Below are 22,520 nucleotides of genomic sequence, written 5' to 3' on the forward strand. Positions count from 1 at the left end.
GTGAGTGGCTCTCCAGGAAAATAAAGAAATGCAAAAATAGTAACATCTTATTATTTTCTAAAGACCAGTTGAAATATTCAAGGAGCAAATATTGTAATTGAGATTTAATGTGGGGAAAAATTGTTTTTTGGTTTTTGGGTTTTTTTTTCGGGGGGGGTTGGGTTTTTTTAAATTCATACTTTGAGGGTTGGATACTTTGCATATGTGAAAATCGAATAATTGACACACATATATGTGAAAATGATATATGCAATTTAAACCAATTGTGCAATTATATTTACTCATATATGACTTGATTCTCTGGTTTCTCAATCCCTCTTGGTCCACTTTACCTTCCCACAGACAGAAGCTTTTGCATTGGAGAAGTTTTACCGTTTCTCAGACACGGTAAATTCACTTTCTTAACTCTAAGTAGAGGAATGTGGTCATCAGTGAAAAAAGCAGACAGCATATTCTGCACCTAGGCAGTGTTTGGTGGGGAAACACAGCCCCTTGCATATTTAAAGCCAAACAACCACCATCTCCCTTCAACCAAGGATATTCTCTTTTTCAAACTCCAGTTGTCTTCCCTCACTCAGTAAAAAGATATTTAAATATTACCCTTCACCTAATCAACTGAGCTATTTGATTGGTCAAAGTGATTTTTAAACATATATTAAGCAAAAATAACATATATAATTTTATAATAGTCTCCATGAAAGAAGTAGTCATTTGTTTTGACAAAATTAGTTCCAAATTTAATAGAAAATTTATTTGTACAAAGAAGTTCTAAATGCATCCTTTCTGGTCAGATAATAGAGGCCTAAAAATAAGTCAAAAATAAAATACTTTGTCCAACCTATGTATTTTTAGAATCCTTTTTTAATGTTAAGATAAGTTGAGATTCTTTATAATAAATTAATGATTTTGGTTTTGATAGCAGCATCCTTTGAAATGTTGATTACAGAGCAATCACAAGGTCACATGTCCAAGTATAGTAGCTAATAGTTAGAAAAGTAGTCTATATTACAGCATATTGGTCGTTGGACTTGGCCACCATAATATAGCATTCAATGTTGGATTTAAACATACACAAACCAAGAATTCAAGCTGGGGAATCACAAACAGTCCAGTCTATTAAACTAAAATTTCTGGAATAAAGTGCATTTAAATATACCTCCCTAGATAACTCTGTTGCACATCTTGGTTAAGAAGAAATAATGTTAGATGAACAGACCAGAAACATGTTATATTCATCTAATTGAAGGATTCTCAATTTCATAGTAGGTATCTAGAGCCAGTGTTATTTATAAGCACTTACTAAGTTTTCTTATGTAATAATATGTAATCATTCAACTAATATTTTTCTACTAAATTGCATATTTGTTCCCAACCTAGCTAGCCACTCTATTTTTTTCACCCCTGGGGGAAAAAATTAATTGGATACGACTAGTTTTACTTAATTATCGTAACTATAACTTTGAAAATTTTTTGATTGCTTTGTATTTGCATAACACAAATGGCCTCTTTGGGAAAGAATATATTTAAATTTCTGGTTACTAAGCAGTTAATGCCTATAGGAGCTTTAGTATAAAAAATATATATTTAACTAAATATTGCTTTACAAAACAATGCACAAAGAAGTCTGATGAAAAATTAGGTTTATCTCAGGAACAATCAATACATACTTATTTTTTTAAGAAGAAACAATATGGTAATGCAAATAGATTTGTTAGAAATTATACGCATTCCATTTATTTTGTAATATTCCCATCTTTGTGTAGATTTGGGGTTGATCATTTCAAGTTTTTGAAAACTGTTTTTCTCAACCTAACAACTCTCTGGGCTGACTGAATTCATCATTTAAAAAAAAGTATGTATTTTTCTTAGAAACAGTATGAGCAATCTAAATCTTTAAATCAAAATAATCTAAATGAGTCTAAACACTGACCCAAAGCCCTTTATTTTCATGAGTATGGGTTTATATAGTTTTCCCAAGCACTTTAAGTTGGCAGAATAGATGAAGTAAATAAGATAACTTCAGTATAAAAAGTTTGTCACAACAAAGGACCGTACGTTGATGTAAATGTTATTCCTCGGAAAGTTTAAACTTGGTTCAGCATTGGCTTAGCATTCATATGGAATCTCTCATATCTTACTTTTTCTCTATTAAGGTACAAGCCGGTGAATCTTTGGTCTATTGTGAAAGAATACAAGTTTGCTCTTATATCCAAATTTCCCCACCCCACACTGTCATAGCCTGTTATGTGTTGGTTACCCACTGCACCATGTCATAGACGCTTATTCCCAGTGCTGTATTTGTGTGGGTGTGTGCATGATATGAAAGTGTTTTGGTGAGAATTTGCTCTTCCCACATCTGATATAATTACTTTAGCCTGCAGGATTATAAAGACGTGCCATAATGTTTCTGAATATATGTTATTTGTTGAGATAAATGGATTTAGGGTTGCATTTCACGTAGCTTCTTCTGCATCACGAGGTAATGATGCAATGGTTTGCAGAGATAAAACATTCACATGGTATTCTAACACTTTTATCTTCCTGATTTATTGTATATTTAATTATTATTTACATACTCAAATAAAATAAAAAAGGACTCTGAGTTCTAGATTTGAGAAACAATGATCAAGTTTCTATTCTGCAAGGCACGATGGTCATCTTTTTAAGATTAAGATATCATTGACTACATTTTGACTACCTGTACAAAAAACTTGTCATTATTTATTGCCTTACATATTTACATGCTGTCTTACTTCAAAAATAACTCAAGGTAACTTCTAAGAATAACAAATAATTGTTTTTTTCTGCCCTCCACAGTTTTTCAGCCCTATTGTCTTAGGGCAAACACAAATATATATGGAAACTCTTTTGAAGGAATGAGGCTCTACATAGTTGAAAGCAATGTGGCACCCATATATTCTAAATTACTTCATAACATTTCCATCCTAGGAATATTATGGGGTATAAGATATTATTTTAGTAGGAAAATGTTTCCTATAAATTTCTGACATGCCTAAGGAAAAGCAGTTTTCCAATAATTTCAAACTAAAGTATACTTGAATGACTCTGATATATAGGGGTTCAAAATTTCATCCTCTCAAGGAAAACAAAAATAGTAAGAATTTAATGACTTCCTGCAAACAAATATTCAGAGTTTGTGTTAAACAGAACTGAGGGGGGCACTTGGCGGGATGAGCACTGGGTGTTATGCTATATGTTGGCAAATTGAACTCCAATAAAAAAAAAATAAAAATAAAAAAATAAACAGAGCTAATTCTTAGAGCTATATTCCCTCTGAAATATGTGTTTAGGAAAATAGTACTCAAACTAATCTCTACTTAATCTAATTTCATATGTGTTTTAGTGAATTACATCTCAAAATTAACTAAAATACATATAGTGCTTTTTACACATGTTGTCTATTATAATGTATTATTTGTGTCACTCCATAATTCTGAGTTGGCACTGAATGAATCTAGCATATTGTGCTAGAAATAAATATATAGGTATTTTAAAAAGTTATTTCATTAATTTCTCATCAATCTTTTTGTATGTATTCCATTTTTATATTGTTTTATTTTAAGCATTCATCTTTTTAAGCTTACATTTTACCTTTTAATAATTTCCAAACCACTTCTGAATCTAAATTCAATATGCCAAACATAAATTTGGCTAATTCATAACTAATTTATATGTCACCAATGATATGCAAAATTCTCCTGGGAACTAGATTTCAAAGAATTTTATATTGACAATTGATGTGCAACTATAGTATTTTTAACCTCATCTATAATTATACTCTTAGCTTTCCATTTCAAAGTAATGAAATGTATACAGATGTATTAAACTGAATATTTTATTTTAAGCTGACATTTATTTTAGAAAAGCATTTTCAATTTATTCACATATTTCATCTTAGCTCAGAATTTTCTAAGTGATGGCAATTTTTCCCAACAAAAATAAGCCGCTGTTATGTTTATTAGTAACTTTTTTCAAAATCCACACACTTTGAAATCATGCAAGTGGAAATTAATAGCAATTAACTTTTCCTTCCTTTGTCACTTTCCTATTTGGCGATTAGAAGTTACAGAAAACTATTTAAACAGGTCTTTCTGTGTAAATAATATAATAAATAATAAATTATTTAAATAATAAATAATAAAAAATGTTTATTATATATAGAACACTCAAAGGCACCTACCAGGGGAGAAACATTAGGATGAAAATAATATATTTAATGCTATTGTATCTCACAGCAGTTCACACAATAAATCATCACTCATGCTGTCTTAGAGGCTTCATGTTTTATTACCACTCACTAGCAAGCTTCATGTCTTCACCAATCTACACTCAAAAATATGATTTGTTCTTCTTTTTGGTCATTTTGAGGATAGGAAATTAAATCTTATCTTACATGTATGTTAATATGTATTTTTTTGTGGTGGAAATGAAACCATTCAACTGAATGACTAAGCCTACCCTTGAATTTTCTATTTTTAATATTTCTACTTATAAATATGCATGTTAGCATGAGTCAGTCTTGGCCTAATTCTCTAATAAAATGAAAAAACATATAGAATATTTCACAATGCAGTACTGATGCTTAATTACCAAAACATTTTTCTTTCAAACAGTAAAAACAGGTCCTCCTGTAGAAAGAATTATATACTAACTAAATAGGTTTTTACATTTTTCATTGCCTACCCTTCTAACTTGCTTAAAGTATACTAGGAGGTTTTACTTGTAAATAAATTAAGCTATGTCTTCAATTTTACCTTTCTAATCAGCCACGTCCTTTTGCTCATTTTTAGTTTATTCTATTTAATCTTTATTACTGCTTATATTTTGAGTTAAATTAAGTGCTTAATTTTATGAATATTAAATTTTGGCTAACACATAGCATCAGAGTAAAAAATTTTAGATATTTGTCTAAATATTTGCTTGTGTGGCCTTCAGACAATCAGAAACTCAAGCTGAAGATACCTGCAGAAAACTGAAATATTTTCAAGAAATATTTGAGTACTAATTGGAATAAAGAATATCACTCTCTGCACATCTAAACATACATAAACACATGATAATTTTATGACTGAGTTTTACAAAACAAAGAAATTAGTTTAGTCATAAAATAGTTTAATGCACCTTATAATATAGTAATCTAATACTAATAGTGAACTATTAGAAATGTTTCATCCATGCTTAAAATTATTTTTTTAATATTTTTTATTTTTTAACTTTTTTTAAAAGATTTTATTTAATTATTCATGAGAGAGAGAGAGAGGCAGAGACACAGGAGAGAGAGAGAGAGATAGAGAGAGGCAGAGGCACAGGCAGAGGGAGAAGCAGGCTCCATACAGGGAGCCTGACGTGGGACTTGATCCTGGGTCTCCAGGATCAGGCCCTGGGCTGAAGGAGGTGCTAAACCGCTGAGCCACCGGGGCTGCCCCATGCTTAAAATTAATATTTTTTTGCAGCCTTTGATAAAAACTGCTATAAGCCAGTCATTTAACAACCATGACAAAATCACATGACTTTTTACAGTCCAAGGGTCCTTGCTCTTTCTCCTTCTATGGCCTCCTGGACTGCAGATCAAAGTCTGGCCCAACAGAGCTGAGACTCTATTTCTGAAGAAGTGAGATGTCTCCATGTGCCCTATCTCAAGGGCACACCCCCAAAATACTTGTGCTGTTTCATAGAACATATTCAAAACACTAATGATTCTTGATTCCAGAAACTAGATTTGCAAAGAACCTTAGCAGCCAGAGAGCAGAACCCATCTATTATAACAATTCTACAGTGGAGGGTATGGCAGGCAGCAAGGTGGTCTTTTCAGTTTTAAGAGGTTGGTTAACTTTTAGGACAACAGTACGGGAGTACAAGACAGTCTGCAGAGTAAGCAACTGCACTGGCCTATTTTACATGGTACTTTGTTGCTAGTTTGGTTTTTAAAATATCTAACTGGATAATGATTCAGGTTGTTATTAGTATTTTCCTTTCAGAGTGTGCATTATGCAATTTCCATAATAATATAATTATAATAAGAAAAATATTTTTAAAAATGTTACAGCTATAATTTGAGTACTTTATCAAAGATTTTATATTCTTTCCCTCACCCTAAAAAAAAACTCTGCTAGAAAGTGCCTGTCATCTTTCCCTGGAATAAGAAACCAAGAATCTGAGAGTTAAATAATTAAGATGATCCAGACTCCTGGCAATAGATGATAAAGCCGTGGAATTCCTTAATTATACATTTGCACTTTGTATGTCAATCTTGAGTCAGATTTTCAACTTGGATCATTTAATGTTTTTGTGACATAGGAAATAATTGAAAATTACTTCCCGTAACATGTATTTTTTATAATGCAAATACCCAAGCTATTTTCATGTTTTTAGAACCTAAGTTCTCCTCAACATCTTGTTATTACCATTACCAAGGAATACATATTTGAACAAGACATTTTCATAGGGGAAATGTTTTCTTTGAAATTAAAAGTTTCTACTTTTCCAATTCTACAACTAATTGGAAATATGATATATGAGTGAAATCATATTCCAGTTGCTTTGAAGCACTAAATCACACTGTAACATATAATTACCTGAAATCTATTGCTGAGGATATCCTTAGGCCCCATAGATTTAAAAATGGGTAAAGATACAAATCATTAGATTACCTGACATATAGCCCTATCTAGAAACAGCTTTACTGAAAAGCAGAAATTATTAAATAATAATAGTTAAATGCTAACACAAAAGTCATCCCAGAGTATGTTTTCATAAACTGCCACTTAAAATGTAAATTAGAGTAGGAGAGGAATCCAAACAGTGTGACCTCACTAAAAATTCAAGCCTACCAGGATAGACACATTGTGCCTCTTGGAAACCCTTGTTTCTACACTTGGCTGTGCATTCTAATCACCTAGAGAGTTTGGTGGAGATGCAGTTATTGGAACAACCTAAAGGCTAAAGAGTACAAACTTCCACAATTGCCCATCCAGAAAACTGGATCTCACAACCCCTCCCAGTGATTCCAAGACAGGTGTTAGACTTGTATGAGAAACAATGCCTTCCCCTAGCCTGTCATTATTGCATAAACATAGAATGATGGCAATCTTACAAGCTGTTGCCAAATTGTATGAGGGACAAATGCTACATAAAGACAATTAAGTTTAAATTGTTCAAATGTGTCATCTTTTCTATTAAAACCAACATCCAAATGTCAAGTAGCTTTGTTCATTATAGCACTAGAGCTCTGATTACAGGTTTGAGGAAGCAATCATGCTTACAAGACAGAAATAAGCTTTCAGTTCATATGTCATTTACTTAACTTTACAGAAGGATAAAAGGCAGGAGAAACAGCAGAGAAAGTTCCCAATCTTCCACTAATTGGGAGGCTTCACAGGACTCAAGTGCACAAGATGCTTTGTCCCCTCACCCACAGAGAGCACAGATGTCTTCCTAGTTAAAGAAAGAGATATAGTATCATAAGCAGCAATGATTCCTAGAGCTAGAAAATGCAATCGTGAACCCAGAACCATTATATCAAGTATATAATATGTATCTGATATATTGCATCAGAACCATTATAACACAAAAGTACCTGTGAGGCAGAAAGAGAACTGTATCCCAGCATTGCTCCCGACCCAGAAACTAGAAACTAGTTGAACCACCAGAAACTAGAAACGTATTGAAGGTATTCCTCATCACTGTAACTCATACCCACATGATCTGCACACTCATCCAGGGAAACAGCCAGCTCTTTATGTCCTTGTCACCCTGTCATTAATAGTAAGTGTTTCAATTGCTCATTTCAACTTCTATTTAAATGCCTTTGCTATGTTGTTCTCTTGGGCCATTTTATACACTGGTCATGTTTAAATGTATTCCTTTGTCCAATGAGATCTGTTCCAGGAGCCCAAACTGATATAAAAAATGCTTTGTTTCAAGCCATTAACAGTATTTTCAGCTTTGGCTTGTTACAGTACAAACAAAGCCCAAGATAGACTGTCTTATATCTGCCAAAATCCATTGAATCCTCCAGGAACCATAATCAAAGACTTTAGGATTCCATCTGCCAGCTATGTGTTAATACTCATCCTCAGGAGATTTAGCTCGGAGGCAATTTTCAAGCAATATATTCTTTCATTAATATTCAGGTCAAGCTCTCACTACACCAGTGGCTCTATTGCACAACAGAGAAATGTGTCATGGTTTTGTCCATTGCTGCATGGCTTGGACACCACCATGGCTGCATCCACGGCCAGTCCAAGACATCTGCCTTGGCATTCTAGTTCCCCTCTGAGTCAGTGACTAGGCAGGGATTACTTGACCTAATTTAATTCTACCCTGGAATGTTTATAAGGAATTTCATCACCCACCCGGTTGTTGTTCTTAGTTGTCCATTTAAACTGGCCCATTTGCCTGACCATAAGGCAATGCCATTGGCTAGGGCCAGGGGTCTTTGAATATCCAGATATTGCTCCCAGAGCAAGAACCAGTTCTTCTGATACTGCCGTGCATATTGGTTCTCAAGTTAGCCTATTTTGTAGACTTACCTTGCTTTCTTCAACTACAATTTTTTATTTGATTGCAGATATGGTATGAGTGCTGACTTTCCATATAAGTTTCCTTCAGTGGGCCAGGTGACCTTCTTTGTCTCAGTGAGAAGAGAATCAGGAGGTCCATACCACTCTGAGTGGCTCAGATGGAATCTCCAGTCCACTGTCATATAGGCCACCTTCTCATGGGTATTATTTACTTCACCTGAAGTAATTCATAAGTAATTCCCCTTAGCTTGTTCCTAAATGATATAATTTTTACTTCTATTGAAATACCTTTTTGGTATTACCCATCATAATATTTAGATATTTGAAGCCTAAATATACCTAAGATGCCCCCAGTTTCCTTCAGTTTGGGGACTGTTTCTACCAGAGCCCAGGAGAATGTCAGTAGTCATCATTCAAATAGATTATACCTACTCAGAGTATCCAGAGTTTTCTTGTCTAGAATCCTGGCAGCAATCTTAAGGTACCATTATTGAGCCTTTTGCAGAAATTCCAGTCTACATGGGTTTTAATAGCAGATTTCCCTAGAGTGGATGAATGTTAGGCCTCAGAGAGGCTCCATGGGCTATTGCCTGCCTCAGACCTCTCATAGTTTACCCTGTTCAGTCTGTTTTCTAGTCACTTTATGCAAGAGGGCCAACAGAAATAAAGATGTATCTGCCAAATTTCAAATAGTGCTACAGTAATTTTTCTCACAATGGGATGCAGAAGACATAACAGTTTGTCCTTTATCATTTGTAAATTGTTTCTAGTGCTTTACCTAGATTGTTTCCAGAAACTGACTGATGGGGCTGAGCCCTGAATTTCAGCTGGATTAGTTAACCTCCTTCACCTAGTCACATGGGTCACTAGTTTCCAAACTCTCTCTTGACTTTCTGCTCAGAGAGCAGAGTACCATTTATCACTAACTTTCTTTTGACAGTGGCCTGGACCAAACTATTTCCAACTAGCTTGTGATAATATCCTGGAGAACTCAGGTTTGTTAATTGGGTCTACCCCATATGAAGACACACAGTGTCATACTTTTTCCTTTTTATCGACCTTAAAAGGGAAGCCCTGTTCAAGTCTGTCAAAGCATACCAGCCTTGGAGTGCCTGACTAGTTCAGTGGGTGGAACATGCCACTCTTCATCTTGGGGTTGTAAGTTTGAGCCACACATTGGCCATGTAAAGAGAACTTAAAATCTTAAAAAAAACAAACAACAACAACAACAACAACAACAACAAAAAACGGCATACCAGCCTCCTTTCTCTTGAAACTCTTTGGGTTTTACCATTTATCATGGTAGAAGCTGGTGGGTGACTTCTTTAGTGACCCCAGGTGGTCAGCAGTCAGACTGAAGGCCCCATTTGGCATTATCACAGGCCAGATAGAGCTAGTCTAGAGAAAATTAATGAAGGACTAGCACCCCTCCATCCACTATATCCTTAATCAGAACTAAGAGTTTCATTTACCTTCCTGGGGTCTTGTACTGTTTGATAGTTCCCATAGAGGAAGGTTTAGGCCATTCTTAGGGCTTCTTGTTTTAGTACATCTATCCAATTACAACTAGGCTAAGAAATGAGAGCCAAGATCAAGTTCAATCCAGAAATGACAAGATACTTCATCATGTGTCACGTCCTTTCCAAATATGCATTGAGTCGAAGGAGGTACCATCCACTGATACCAAATTCAGGACTGGGCAAGGAGAGCCTGGCCTTCAAGCCAGTCTTTTTTGTTTCAAATGACTTAATGGATGGAGTAAATTCAGCAGTCCATATCAGTGCCTTTTGTTTCCATTCCCCATCAGCATCATTGATTTAACTTCTGAGATGAAAGCAGCAGATTTAACAGGGTTCCTTAAGGGAAGCAGCTGCCGGAACTGCAAGATTTCCTTCCTCTCAGCTGGCAATAATGTGCCAGGAAATCTTTCATAGGACTCCTGTTAATATTCATTCTGTGTCTTAAAAGCTACCTAAAGAGAGCTAATAGATTTACCTCTGGCCATGATCTTTCTTCTAAATAGCCCAGATAGTTTTCCCATCAGTGAAACCCAGCATGGCAACTATAAAGTGTCCCTGTGAATCGCACCTAACCTCCTGCCTTTCCAAAAGGAGAGCCACATGGGAAACCCATGCCCTGGGGGACTCCCCTAATTGTCCTGTCTACCAGAGTTGAATCAGAGAATGTGGTTTGGGTAGGCTTATTTTTATTGATCATGTGGCCAGCCCAGGTTTGCTACTACCCTTAACATAGCTACTTCTTCCAAAGGGCTGTTCAATTTCACAGCAGTGAGAGAAGCAGGCAGCTGGTTCCTCAGCGCAGATTCATACCATCCTAGGCCTTCCCCACTCCAAAAGTGTCACTGATTACATGCCTGCCAGGAACTGCAGCAAATTAGAAGTTAGCATTCACAGACAACATTGTTTTCATGTTTTTCATTCCTATGTCCTCTAACCTAAGGATGCTAGAAGGCATAGATTCCCCAGTTATTGTCTGGTACTTCACAGTAAAGAGCCCCAGCTTCTTTCTGTTATAATTGCTTTATCCAAAATGGTAGATATAAGCCACGGCTATTGAGCACTAGAAATGTAGAGTGTGAACTGAGACGTATTAAAAATATATACTCATTTCAAAGACTTAGGATGTAAAATATCTCTTTAATTGTTACTTTGACTAATGTATAAATCATACTTAGGACATAGTAAGTTAAAAAAGAAAATATAATAGTAAAATTAACTTCACTTGTTTCTTTTAACATGTTAAAATGTAGCTAAAATTTAAACTGAGAATTATACAGGTGGCTTTCATCTGTGGTTCACATTAGATTTCTTTCATATATAAATTTTTAAAGATTTTATTTATTTATTCATGAGAGACACAGAGAGGGAAGCAGAGACATAGGCAGAGGGAGAAGCAGGCTCTCTCCGGGGAGCCTGATACAGGACTTGATCCCAGAACCCTGAGCCAAAGGCAGATGCTCAACCACTGAGCCATCCTACATTATTACATTTCTTTTGGACAGGGATGCAGGATACTCAGTCATTTCCAGTGTTGCTTGCTTGGGGTTGCAAAGAAGTACTATCAGGATTAAATGCAACATCCTTCCAAGTACCAAGTGGACTTCAAGAACAGGCATGAAGCTGCTTGCTTTACTTGCTCTAATTTCTCTTTCTGCCAAGTAGTTTCAGTTTCACAGACAATCAACTAAATAGGATATAAGAAATTAATTGTATTCTGAGCCACTTTCCCTTCAGTTCTGTTACCTCGGTCTCCTTCAGTTTTATTTCATTAATCACCCATCTGCCAACACAACCAGGGAGAATTCTGTGTCATTCACATTACAATCATAAGATTTATCCCAGTTATTTTCTGCAGAGCTCTAGCTACCTCAAACCCAAAGGTGAATCAGGATCACACTCTCTTCAAACTCCCTCCCAGAACTTTGGGCCATACTGAGTCTGAAATGATTGGAAAGCCCAGCCAACTTCTGTCACCACCACTGAAATTCAGGGTTAAAATCGTCAATCAAACCCTCGACACACAATAGGCTTTAACCTATTGTAAAATTTGCTCAGTCCTGCAGGAGCATGTGAGACAGCCGATACATCAGACACAGCATCTTCATCTCATCAGGAGGCAGGGCATTGGCTGAAGAGCACAGCTGCTTTTACCCTCATCCACAGGTGCCAGGAGTTGCACTGCCAAGGACAAACGTCAAGGCACATATTATCACACTGACACAGAAAAGCCACAGCCTTGATTTCTTACCAAGCTTGTATACATTCTGGTCACGTAGGCCAGAGGCCTTCAGGCCCCACACAGCAACCCCTGTGCAGTAAATGTAGCAAATTCCACGTTCCCCATTTAGCTTAACTATTGTTTTCAAGGAAATGATGCTGAAAGGATCAGCAGCCATTCATCAGCCCGGACCTGATGTTAACCCTCTACTCGCAGTTATGTGGAAAGATGCAGTTGAAAATAACGTAGGTGATCACTGAATATCTTAAATCTTAAAAAGATTTTTTTTTTTTTGAGATGAGCAACGGCGGGGCGGGGAGGGGGTGTCTCCAAAGGTTTGAAAATAAGTTCTTCAGAATAGTTAGAAAGGTAGTCAGTGGGGGTAGGTGGTTAAAAAATACAAACTTCCAGTTATAAGATAAGTACTAGGACTATAACGTACATGACCTCTAGAGCTATGACTGGTACATGATCTACAGAAAAGTTGGGAGGAGAGTAGTTCCTAAGAGTTTTCATCACAAGAGATTTTTTCCCTTTTTTCTTGTATCTATATGAGATTGTAGGTATTAACTAAACCTATTGTGATAATCATTTCACCATATATGTAAATCAAACCATCATGCTGTATACTTTACACTTACACAGTGATACATGTCAATTGTTTCTTAGTAAAACCAGAGGGAAACACAAAGTAGATTCTACTTTATTAAACACAGCAGCTAGAATCCTAAAATTTTAGTATTTTTATAATTTATCTATTCATTACCTCAACTAACAAGCAGCCTTCATTGTAAATGTTCACTGAGAAATTACTTTTTTACATTTGAGACGGATTTTTTCAACACATGGGTCTATATAAGTTAATAAATTATTTTGTACTTTAGCATTCAGCTGATTTACACACAAAAATTATACAAATTATCCAAACAAACTACACTTTCTTTCTGGAATATAAGCACCAGCATGATTTTCTAAACCATAAGGATGCTACTTTAGCACTTACATAAAAAGTTTAATTTCTTGTATATACACTTTTCCCCAAGAATAGAAAATTCAAGGCAAACAATAATTTAGCTTTAAAATTTCCATGGTAGATAAAAAAAATTGCCAGTATAAATCAACATCCTTATTAAAGAGTACTGAAAAATCAATTTCCAACTTTTATAAGATTACAATAGTAGTTATGTAATTAGGATCATCAGCTTTTATTTCAGACTTGTTACCTCAAAATTCAATTGCTTATGCAGGTAAGCTATTTTCCAATAGTTATTTGTTTTTGTGTGTCATGTGAAATTGCCTTACTCTATAATTCCCCCAAAAAACTATTTTACACATTATTACATCAACTTTGATCATCTTTTCATGTTTAGAACACATTTTAATTTCCATTTCTCATTTTCGTATTTTGCAATATACTGTTTATTGAGCCTCTACTTCCACAGACCCAGAATTATTTTTCAAGAGTTTGAGTCAATTCCTTTTGTCTCCTATTATACCATTAAAAATTACTTACATAAAGGAGAGCTGTAACAACTTTATAAAATGTCATCTTTTAAACTTTCAGTTTTAGGAGCAAAACAATCCAATTAATTGGCAATCATCTACTGTTACATTCTAAATAAGTGCATTAAATTAAATTGCTCATTAATGAATGTCATAAATTTCTAAATACCATATTTTCCTATAATGAACACATTTCATTTATCATATTTTTATTAAATTATTTTTCTTTTAAATTTTGGTTTTCTTTTCATGTACATATAATGCATATCTGGAGGATTCTTTAATTTGCAACTTTTAAGAGAAAAGTAACAATACCTTTTCAGAACATAATAGGTTAAACAATTTTCTTTAACTTGAAATAAATTCCTGCCGAATTTCATTCATAATTTCAACTCAATCAATGTACCTGAAAAGTAATTGCATGTAAACTAGAATGTGTGACTACCTTAGTCTTTCAAACGGGTTACTGTAAAACAGAGAAGTATTATTAAGTGAGGATAACAAAAACCAGGCAGTGTTCTTGAGCTAGACTGTATTTTCCAATGAAATAACATTAAAATCATAGGAAATAAACATTAAAATTTGCCGCAATGAAAAAGAAAAATCCAGTCAATGATCTTGATATTGTCCCCTTTGGGGGATCCCTGGGTGGCGCAGCGGTTTGGCGCCTGCCTTTGGCCCAGGGTCCGATCCTGGAGACCCGGGATCGAATCCCACATCAGGCTCCCGGTGCATGGAGCCTGCTTCTCCCTCTGCCTATGTCTCTGCCTGTCTCTCTCTCTCTCTCTGTGACTATCATAAATAAATAAAAATTTTTAAAAAAATTTAAAAAATTAAAAAAAGATATTGTCCCCTTTGACAACATATATTTATACATTTAAACACATAAAAAACCTAGTCTGTGAAAATATAAAATATCCCAATAGATTCTTTTTCTCGTTGAATTTATTTTGATGTTCTAGCAATATGTAGACAATACCAAAATGTTCTGCTTTTCCAACAAAACATATTTAAGAGCTTCAGATTTCTTAATGGACACATTAATATGATAGAGCAGGATAAATCAGTAAAACTTCAATGGGGAAAAAAAAGCAACTCAATCTTTATATGCTTCAGTTATCTTTCCAATACAATAATGGTAACATTTATCACGATAAAGTTTAAGTTATGATTCTGAAATACGTGATCTATTCTTTGACTAAAGTATTTTCTCATGTTTTTCTTAGGATGATGAGGTAAGGGAAAGTCGATTCAGCTTCACAGCCTATGGAATGGGACCCTGTCTGCAAGCAAAAGATGGTGTGACCCCAAAGGGCCCAAATCATCCTGTCCAGGTAATGCCGAAAAGCCCTGATGAAATGAGGAAGGTTTTTATCGACAGAGCCAAGAAGATTGACACCATCTCTCGAGCCTGTTTCCCATTAGCCTTTTTGATTTTTAATATTTTCTACTGGGTTATCTATAAAATTCTTAGACATGAGGATATTCATCAGCAACAAGATTAAGCCTCTAGGGGCACGCAAGTGCAAATGAGCAATTCAAAAGAAAGTTTCTTTGCCATAGGTGTGTATGTGTGTGAGTGTGTGTGTGTGTGTGTGTGTGTGTGGCATACAAATGATGACCATCCTATTAAAATGGTGTATCGGAAGGTACTATGATTTGCTATGCAGAGTCACAAGGTAGATTAAGAGTCTTTTACTGAATACAAAAATATGTATTATGAGGATTCTATTTCCTATTAATTTAAGATTATCTGTCCTTTCATAGTATATCATGTAAGTGGAAATATTATTGCCAACGTGTTTGTGTTGTTATATAATATCACATAATAGTACATGTGAAGACTACTTTGAAAATCTTTGGTTTTCAGTTCAATAACATTAAATCTTACAAAAGTAAAATTTGCACAATTAACTTTATAAATGGAGAAAAGTGGAAATGTTGAAGATTTTAAAAATCAGTAGCTTGAGGTTTTAAAATATTTTCTTATGCTGTACCTACAAAATAGAAAAATAATCAATTAATTCAGTAGAAAACTCAGTAATAAAGGATTGTACATACAAATACTATGAATAAACTTATGTAATTCCAAAAAATTCAAATTATAGAATTAAAACTTATGTACTACCAAAAAAATTAGAATTAAAATTAAAAAATTTTAGTATTTACAAACTAAATTTAATTGTTTAGAATACAAAATTTCCCTCTTCGGAAATTTAAAACAAATGGTTTAAGAGATCCTATTATACACAAAATCTACTTTCTTAACTTTATATCTCTATGAATGAAGATGGAAGTACTGAAAACAACAGCATTGTTTTTAAATAAGTGTTAAAGCTGCATATTTTGAATTATTGCCAAACACTGCAAAATGCAAGCCAGTACCCTTGTTTTGTTAGATTTTTAATAGCTGCTTAATTGTCTGTACGTAATTATGTTTAATGTTTTGATATAACTGAACAAAGTTCAGTACGATTTTTATATTTTAGCTTAGAATGAGACTTTAAAATTCAATGGGATTATAGTATATACATTTTGATAAAAATGAATTTAATTAAAACAAAACTGGATTTATGAAAGATTTTTTTAATAAAAGTTTTCCCATCAAAGTTATATGGGTTCAGACTCTTAGCTCCCAATGTAACAAGGGAATATTTTAATTCTAACCTATATAAATAAGTCATTTCTATAAAGTAAGGATGGATTGTTTTTATATTTATGAATTAGTGATTTCAATATCTGTGCCATTCACTGGTTGTGAATAATTTTAAATAAAATTTTTACTTAAAATTTATCAGCAACCCCAATGGAATTATTTTAACTGCAATGGCTCATTCCATGCAGTGTGATTAAATACAAATATATGATAGAGTTCTTGGTGAAATTAAACCAGACTCCAATTCTTTTTCAGTTTTGCAAATTTTGCATTATTTTTGTCATTATTGTTGTATTTTTAAAAAGCTCTAGAATGCATTTTAGTAAGTTTAATTATTGGTCAGATTTGCTAAATGGAAACTCAATGTGCCAAATGATTGACAGAGAAAGGTTTAAACATTAAGAAAACAACTCAGATTTAAGAGGAAAAAATAAGCCAGTCTTTGAATCATATGGTATTATTTTCTGAACTTTAATCATTCTCGAACTAAAAGCAAGAACTGCCATTTAAAGTTAAAAGTTTCTCAATGTTACTGAATTTTGGTCCATCCAATTATAGTTTTTAAAAATAACTTTTGAAAAAAGAATTATTCAGCATTTTTTGCAAGTGAAGGAGCAAACTGTTCTCCTTTATAAAAAATTAAAATACTACTAGGGAAAAAAATCATGTTCAGTATTAAATGAAAATGTCACAAATGGAAGAAATTGTTACTCTTTACTTATTTTGAGGACTGTGAGCCCAAAAGTTGGACAAAGTCTACTTCACTTGGTGTGTATGAATCAAAATCATGAAAATGTATTCTTGTACTAAAGATAGATTAGAGCAAGATGTGTGTTTGTGTTCCCTGAGGATAAGCTGGGTGGTTTGAAGTTATGATGAACTATATAGTCTTAATATGTCTCTGAAATACTTGAATACATTTTTCTGTACTTTACACATCTTATTTCAAAAGTTCTCCATCATTGTTTCAATTAAGTGAATTCTTGCCAGGAGCAAACAGAAATGTAATGGACATATTCCCCAAGAGAAATTCACAGATATTGCTCATTTTCATATTTGAGAATGTTAAAAAATGTCTCTTTTATACCTGAGACTTGGAATGTAAAAATACTAGCCACAAGACAATTTGTCACAGGAACATTGGTATGGTAAAAATCCCTACCTTAAAAGTATTATACTTTGCTGAGGTATATATGTTTATTATTGTCTTACTATACTAAGGAAATACTCTGATGGTTGTGATTCATATGGCAACAATGATAGTATTTGTATGGCTGAAACCAGAATATTTAAAGGAATGCATACCCTCGAATGAACACTTGAACAATGAAGATTGTTTAAAACTGGAAAATTACATTGCAATTAGCATCTCAAGGTAGTAGTTGTTTGAATAAGCCCTAGGTCAAACCCTAATATTGCACATTAAACCAACGAAAAACTATTCATTGTGAGAAAATTCAAATGTGTACATATCACTAATTACCCACATGCAAGTTGGAATTCTAATACAGACATTCATACAAAACATACAGAAATGCTTTGAAATGACCACATTGGAAAGTTTGTAACTTCTGTATGCAGTTTATTGCAATTTTTCTTAGTGTTATGTATCACAATCATTGAAATTTATGGTTCCATAGCATATGAATTTTTAGGAAACCCTATACCTTAGCATGTATATGACATACTTCTTTCTTCCCCAAACATTAGAATTGAAGCTTAACTATTGTGGGGATCTAGAACTTTTTTTTACTACTTAAACTAGATTCCAGAAGAAACTGTAGAAGCAAGAAAGCCAAGGATCTTTATCTCTAACCTTTCCACATTTTTCTTCATGACAGTTACTCACCTGCAGAACCAACCAACTCCCAGTTGCTGTGTTTAAAAGATTGTATGACTACTTATCTTATTCTATAATTAACTCTTATTCTATGGATATATTCTAATAACATTTACCTTAATTTCGAACTATAAGTGCTTTAAAATCTATTTATCCCTAAAATATGAATACAATGAGCTTATGAATTCCCAGGATCTTACAGAAGACCATGGAAATTTTAGAAAGAAAATGTGAAAAAGTAAGCCAACATATTTAACAGAAGAAAGTTGTTAACTACGTTAGCATTCTGTATGACTGACATTGCTGTGATTTTAAGAGAAAGATAGGTATATCTTTCACACTATACATCCCATTTAAATATATATATATATATATATATATATATATATAGTCCATGACATGGACTATATATATATATATATATATAGTCCATGACATGGACTCCAGGGAATATGGAAATTGCCAATATTAAAAGTAGAAAATATTATCATATTAAAAGTAGGAAATTGACAATATTGATATTCATAGATGTCTCTAAAACAACTACAAAGATGCTTAGAGCACTCTAAAAATGAAACTCTTAGATTGTGCCACAGTCCTTAAACCAGTCAATCCTTAACAATCTTTGAGGTCATGTATGTTATTCCAAGACAGATTTCACATACTTTGTAATAAAGGTAATAGCAAAACCTCTCAAAATTTATCAGCACAAATGATCCGTGTTTCTCATCTAGTTGATGCTGAACTAGTAAAAAAAAACCAAGCCATTCCATGTATGCAGCACATTTAGTCTATCAGTATTCACTGATAGTGAGAAAGCAAAGGCTATAAAATAATTAGATGGGTTAAAACAAATTAAAAGAATAAATATGGTTTCTACCACAGAAATTTGCATTTTTATGATCTAGCCAAAGCAAATATAATCAATAGAAAATAGCCTATAAACTAATAGTAATCTTAGTTCACTGAGATTGGTCGAAAATTATCTAGTGACTCAGAGAATATTTTTTTGTATCTTCATAATTGCAAGCTTGTCTTTCAAATGCACTCACTGTTAAGCACAGTGATTTTTTTTGAAGATTTTTGAAAGAGAGAGAGAGTATGAGCAGGGTAAGAGGCAGAGGGAGAAGCAGACTTCCCACTGAACAGGGAGCCTGAACTCTGGGATCATGACCTGAACTGAAGACAGATGCTTAACCAAATGAGATATCCAGGCATCCCATTAAGCACAATTATGATAACTACTGTTTTTGGTTAATTTAGGTATTCAGTTTGGGAACTAGATAATTTTATTGCCAATGCTTGACTTCTAAACTGTTACTTGCTATTGTAGAGTATTGAAACAGTACACTCAGTTCTGACAGATTATAAACTTGCTGGCTTCATGGGCATTACAGAGAAGAATTTAGTTGCAAAGACTGCACATTTTTTTTAAATGACAAATTTTAATGTCTCTAAACTGTACCCCAATTACCTTATCTGCTCAAGCAAAATTAAAGGACTCTCTAGTATAGTTTTTCAAATAATTTTGTCAAGACTACTTTATTTAGCTGGACTTACCTGAATAATGGGCAATGCAAAGGTCTGACTTGAAGATTAGAATTCTGTAAGAGACTAAAATTTTGAATATAATGATAACCAAGTCTTGCTCTCCACAATGCCTTCATAAGTCCTGACTGCATTCTCTGTTTTGGGTCACAATGCCATTCTGAGCAGTGTAGGAATAATCATATCCATCTCTATAATCATCAAATAATCTTTAAGCACACAGTCAGCTCTAGTTTCCATACTTAGGCCTCAAAGTGTATCAATTCATTCACTTTGAGATTTTAAAGAGATGCTGAAAGAAGAATTACTGCTTGGCTAACAAGACAATCTGGTGATTTTTAACACAATATTTTAAAAATTACAACATACATGGACACACAGGTTCCCTATTGATTGAATGAAATATCCATTATACCAGTTGTACTTTTAATCCTTTCTAAGAGACGTCTTCCTCAGCAGATACATTGGCTTTCATTTTCTTGTTCAGGTATACCAGGGAGTGGTAAAATATAGCAGTCCCATTTTTCTCATTGCTATATAAACTCTTCATTAATAAACAGTGTATACTATGAGTTGTATTGATATAATTAACTTTAAAATTAAACTCTTATCCCAGCCCCTATTCCTCTTTAGAAACATACTGATATTAGAAGTGAACTTCCAAAGGGAGAGGGCTGCTATTCTAATTACTTAAAAAAAAAAAGCAAAGTGATGCTTATTTTTTCCACTATAAAGATGCTTAGGCCTGTGCATAAAATATAACTCCCTAGAATTTGAAAATAACAAGGGCAGGGAAAATATTCTGGAGAAGCATCTCTCAGAATCAGATAGTGTACTGTTTTAAAAAACTAATGATTCTGATTAGACTCTGATTCTGTACATCAAAATTCCCTTATGCATTTTTAAAAATATATTCAGGCTGAGGCTCAACACGGAAGATTATAATTCAATTACTGACTAAACAAATATTTGTCAAGCACTTCTATGTACCTGCCATTGTTCTAAGTGCTGAATTCAGTGTGTTTGGAGTAAGACATGAAAATCTGGATTATTGGCAAAGTTCCACAAATGAGAACAATTGATGTGAACATACATAAACCTGTTGTTCTAAGACTAGATTTAAATCTAAATTTCTTTAATTTTTCTTTCTTCAAATTCATTTTCACTCTCAATTACATCCTTAAAGTTAAAAAATAAACCTGTAAGGTGTTTCAGATCAACTTCCTTCCCAATGTCTGAATCTTCCCACCATTACATTCCTGATACAAATTTATTCACATTCTTCCAAAATTCTTCAGTAACACGTAGCTCATTACTCTGAAAGCAGCCTGTCCCATTGTGACATAGATCTAAATGATAAAAGAAAGCTTATATTTGTTAAGAAATGACTTTACTTTGTAAATTGCAAATAAGTCTACTCCGTTCCCTAGAGACAGGGCTTTGTTTATTTTTTCATATCTTTTGTCTACATTTAGGCTCAGTCAGTACCATTTTCTCAACCCCTTACAAGTGGCTTTATTCTTTTTTAAGCCATTTATAAACACTATTTATTAAACAATGATGAGACATTTTCAGGTTTATAACATAATGAAATATAAAGTTAAAGTTAATTGTCTATTTAGATAAGTAGAAATTGACCCAAATTTCTATGGAAATTATTTGCAGCAACTGTAAACGTCTCGCTGTACAACAATCCTATTAAGTCCCTAAAAATATATTTCATCATTCAAAGATATTACATAAAACTCTCCAAAATGACCTGAATTTAAAAAACTATCAGCCTAATGTAAATCATATTTTTAGGGTAAAGCTATAATAAAAATATAATGGATTAAGTTGTTTCATTTTAATAGTTGATTTTTCTCTTGAGGCAGCTTTTGCGATGGTGCCTTCAGGCAGCCCCACTAGCACACACATTATCCAGCCTGGCTTTGTTAATGTGAACAAAGAGAAAGGAGTTGTGGGTTAAAGGCCAGAAAACGATTCAGATGTAAGACTGTGTTTAAACATGCTTGAATAATTTTGCACTCCTTCACTTTCACCTCTATGAATTATGCAATAACCATTCCTTAATTCCTTAAATTTATATTTTAGAGTATGACAGATGATAATACTGGAGGGGAATAGAGTGAAGTAGCCCACCATTTTATGAATATTATATAATATGCTGTGGAAAACAAAAGAAAAAGAAAATGTGCCATATATTTTCAATGTGCCATCTTAATATCACATACAGTGACTTTATTATTAGTGAGCCAACATGTTTAAAAGACTACCAAAAAAAATAGTATTGCTATTTTATGGTGTTAACTATTTTTCTGTAGATTCAAAACATGTCTTCCTAGGTCTGATGTCTGTCTGTCTTCCTGTCCAGATGATGTCATATTTTTTTTCAGAAAATTATGCTGAAAATATATTTAAAAATGTATGCATGATTTTATCAACTTGTTTCTCATGATACTGTCTTTAGTTCAATTTTACAACTAACAAATTCTTTAGTCAGAGTCATTAACTCATGTATGGTGTGTGGTATTTATCATGTAACTGTAGATAATTTGATCAAAAATAATAAAAGTTAACACTTTTCAAGAATGTGGATACCTCTTTTGTTCCATTTTTATGAAGATCAAATTTTATCAAAGGGTCACGTTGTCTTCCTGATAAAAGTCATACTAGATTCCTGTTCTGAATG

General features: G+C 33.6%; 1 protein-coding gene and 1 long non-coding RNA gene across 3 annotated transcripts in view; one reads left to right on the forward strand and one right to left on the reverse strand.

The window, feature by feature from the left end:
- GLRA3 (glycine receptor alpha 3) overlaps nucleotides 1-22,420 on the forward strand; it is a 183,714-nt gene extending 161,294 nt beyond the window's left edge. Inside the window, exons 9-10 of one of the 2 annotated variants that reach the window (XM_026017550.2) lie at nucleotides 343-387; nucleotides 15,011-22,420. In XM_026017550.2, the coding sequence (XP_025873335.1) occupies nucleotides 343-387; nucleotides 15,011-15,289 (324 nt within the window). In that variant the 3' untranslated portion in view covers nucleotides 15,290-22,420. The remainder of the gene's footprint in view (nucleotides 1-342; nucleotides 388-15,010) is intronic. The other variant, XM_072719654.1, reaches the window with a different exon arrangement.
- Nucleotides 3,634-22,520, reverse strand: part of LOC140593847 (uncharacterized) — a 36,734-nt gene continuing 17,847 nt past the window's right edge. The window contains exons 2-4 of the long non-coding RNA XR_011994182.1: nucleotides 12,099-12,241; nucleotides 8,553-8,760; nucleotides 3,634-7,455 (exon numbers count right to left, since the gene is read on the reverse strand). This is a non-coding gene — a long non-coding RNA (uncharacterized lncRNA). The remainder of the gene's footprint in view (nucleotides 7,456-8,552; nucleotides 8,761-12,098; nucleotides 12,242-22,520) is intronic.

The sequence above is a fragment of the Vulpes vulpes genome, chromosome 9 (genome assembly GCF_048418805.1).
Source record: "Vulpes vulpes isolate BD-2025 chromosome 9, VulVul3, whole genome shotgun sequence".
Taxonomy (NCBI): Eukaryota; Metazoa; Chordata; class Mammalia; order Carnivora; family Canidae; genus Vulpes; species Vulpes vulpes.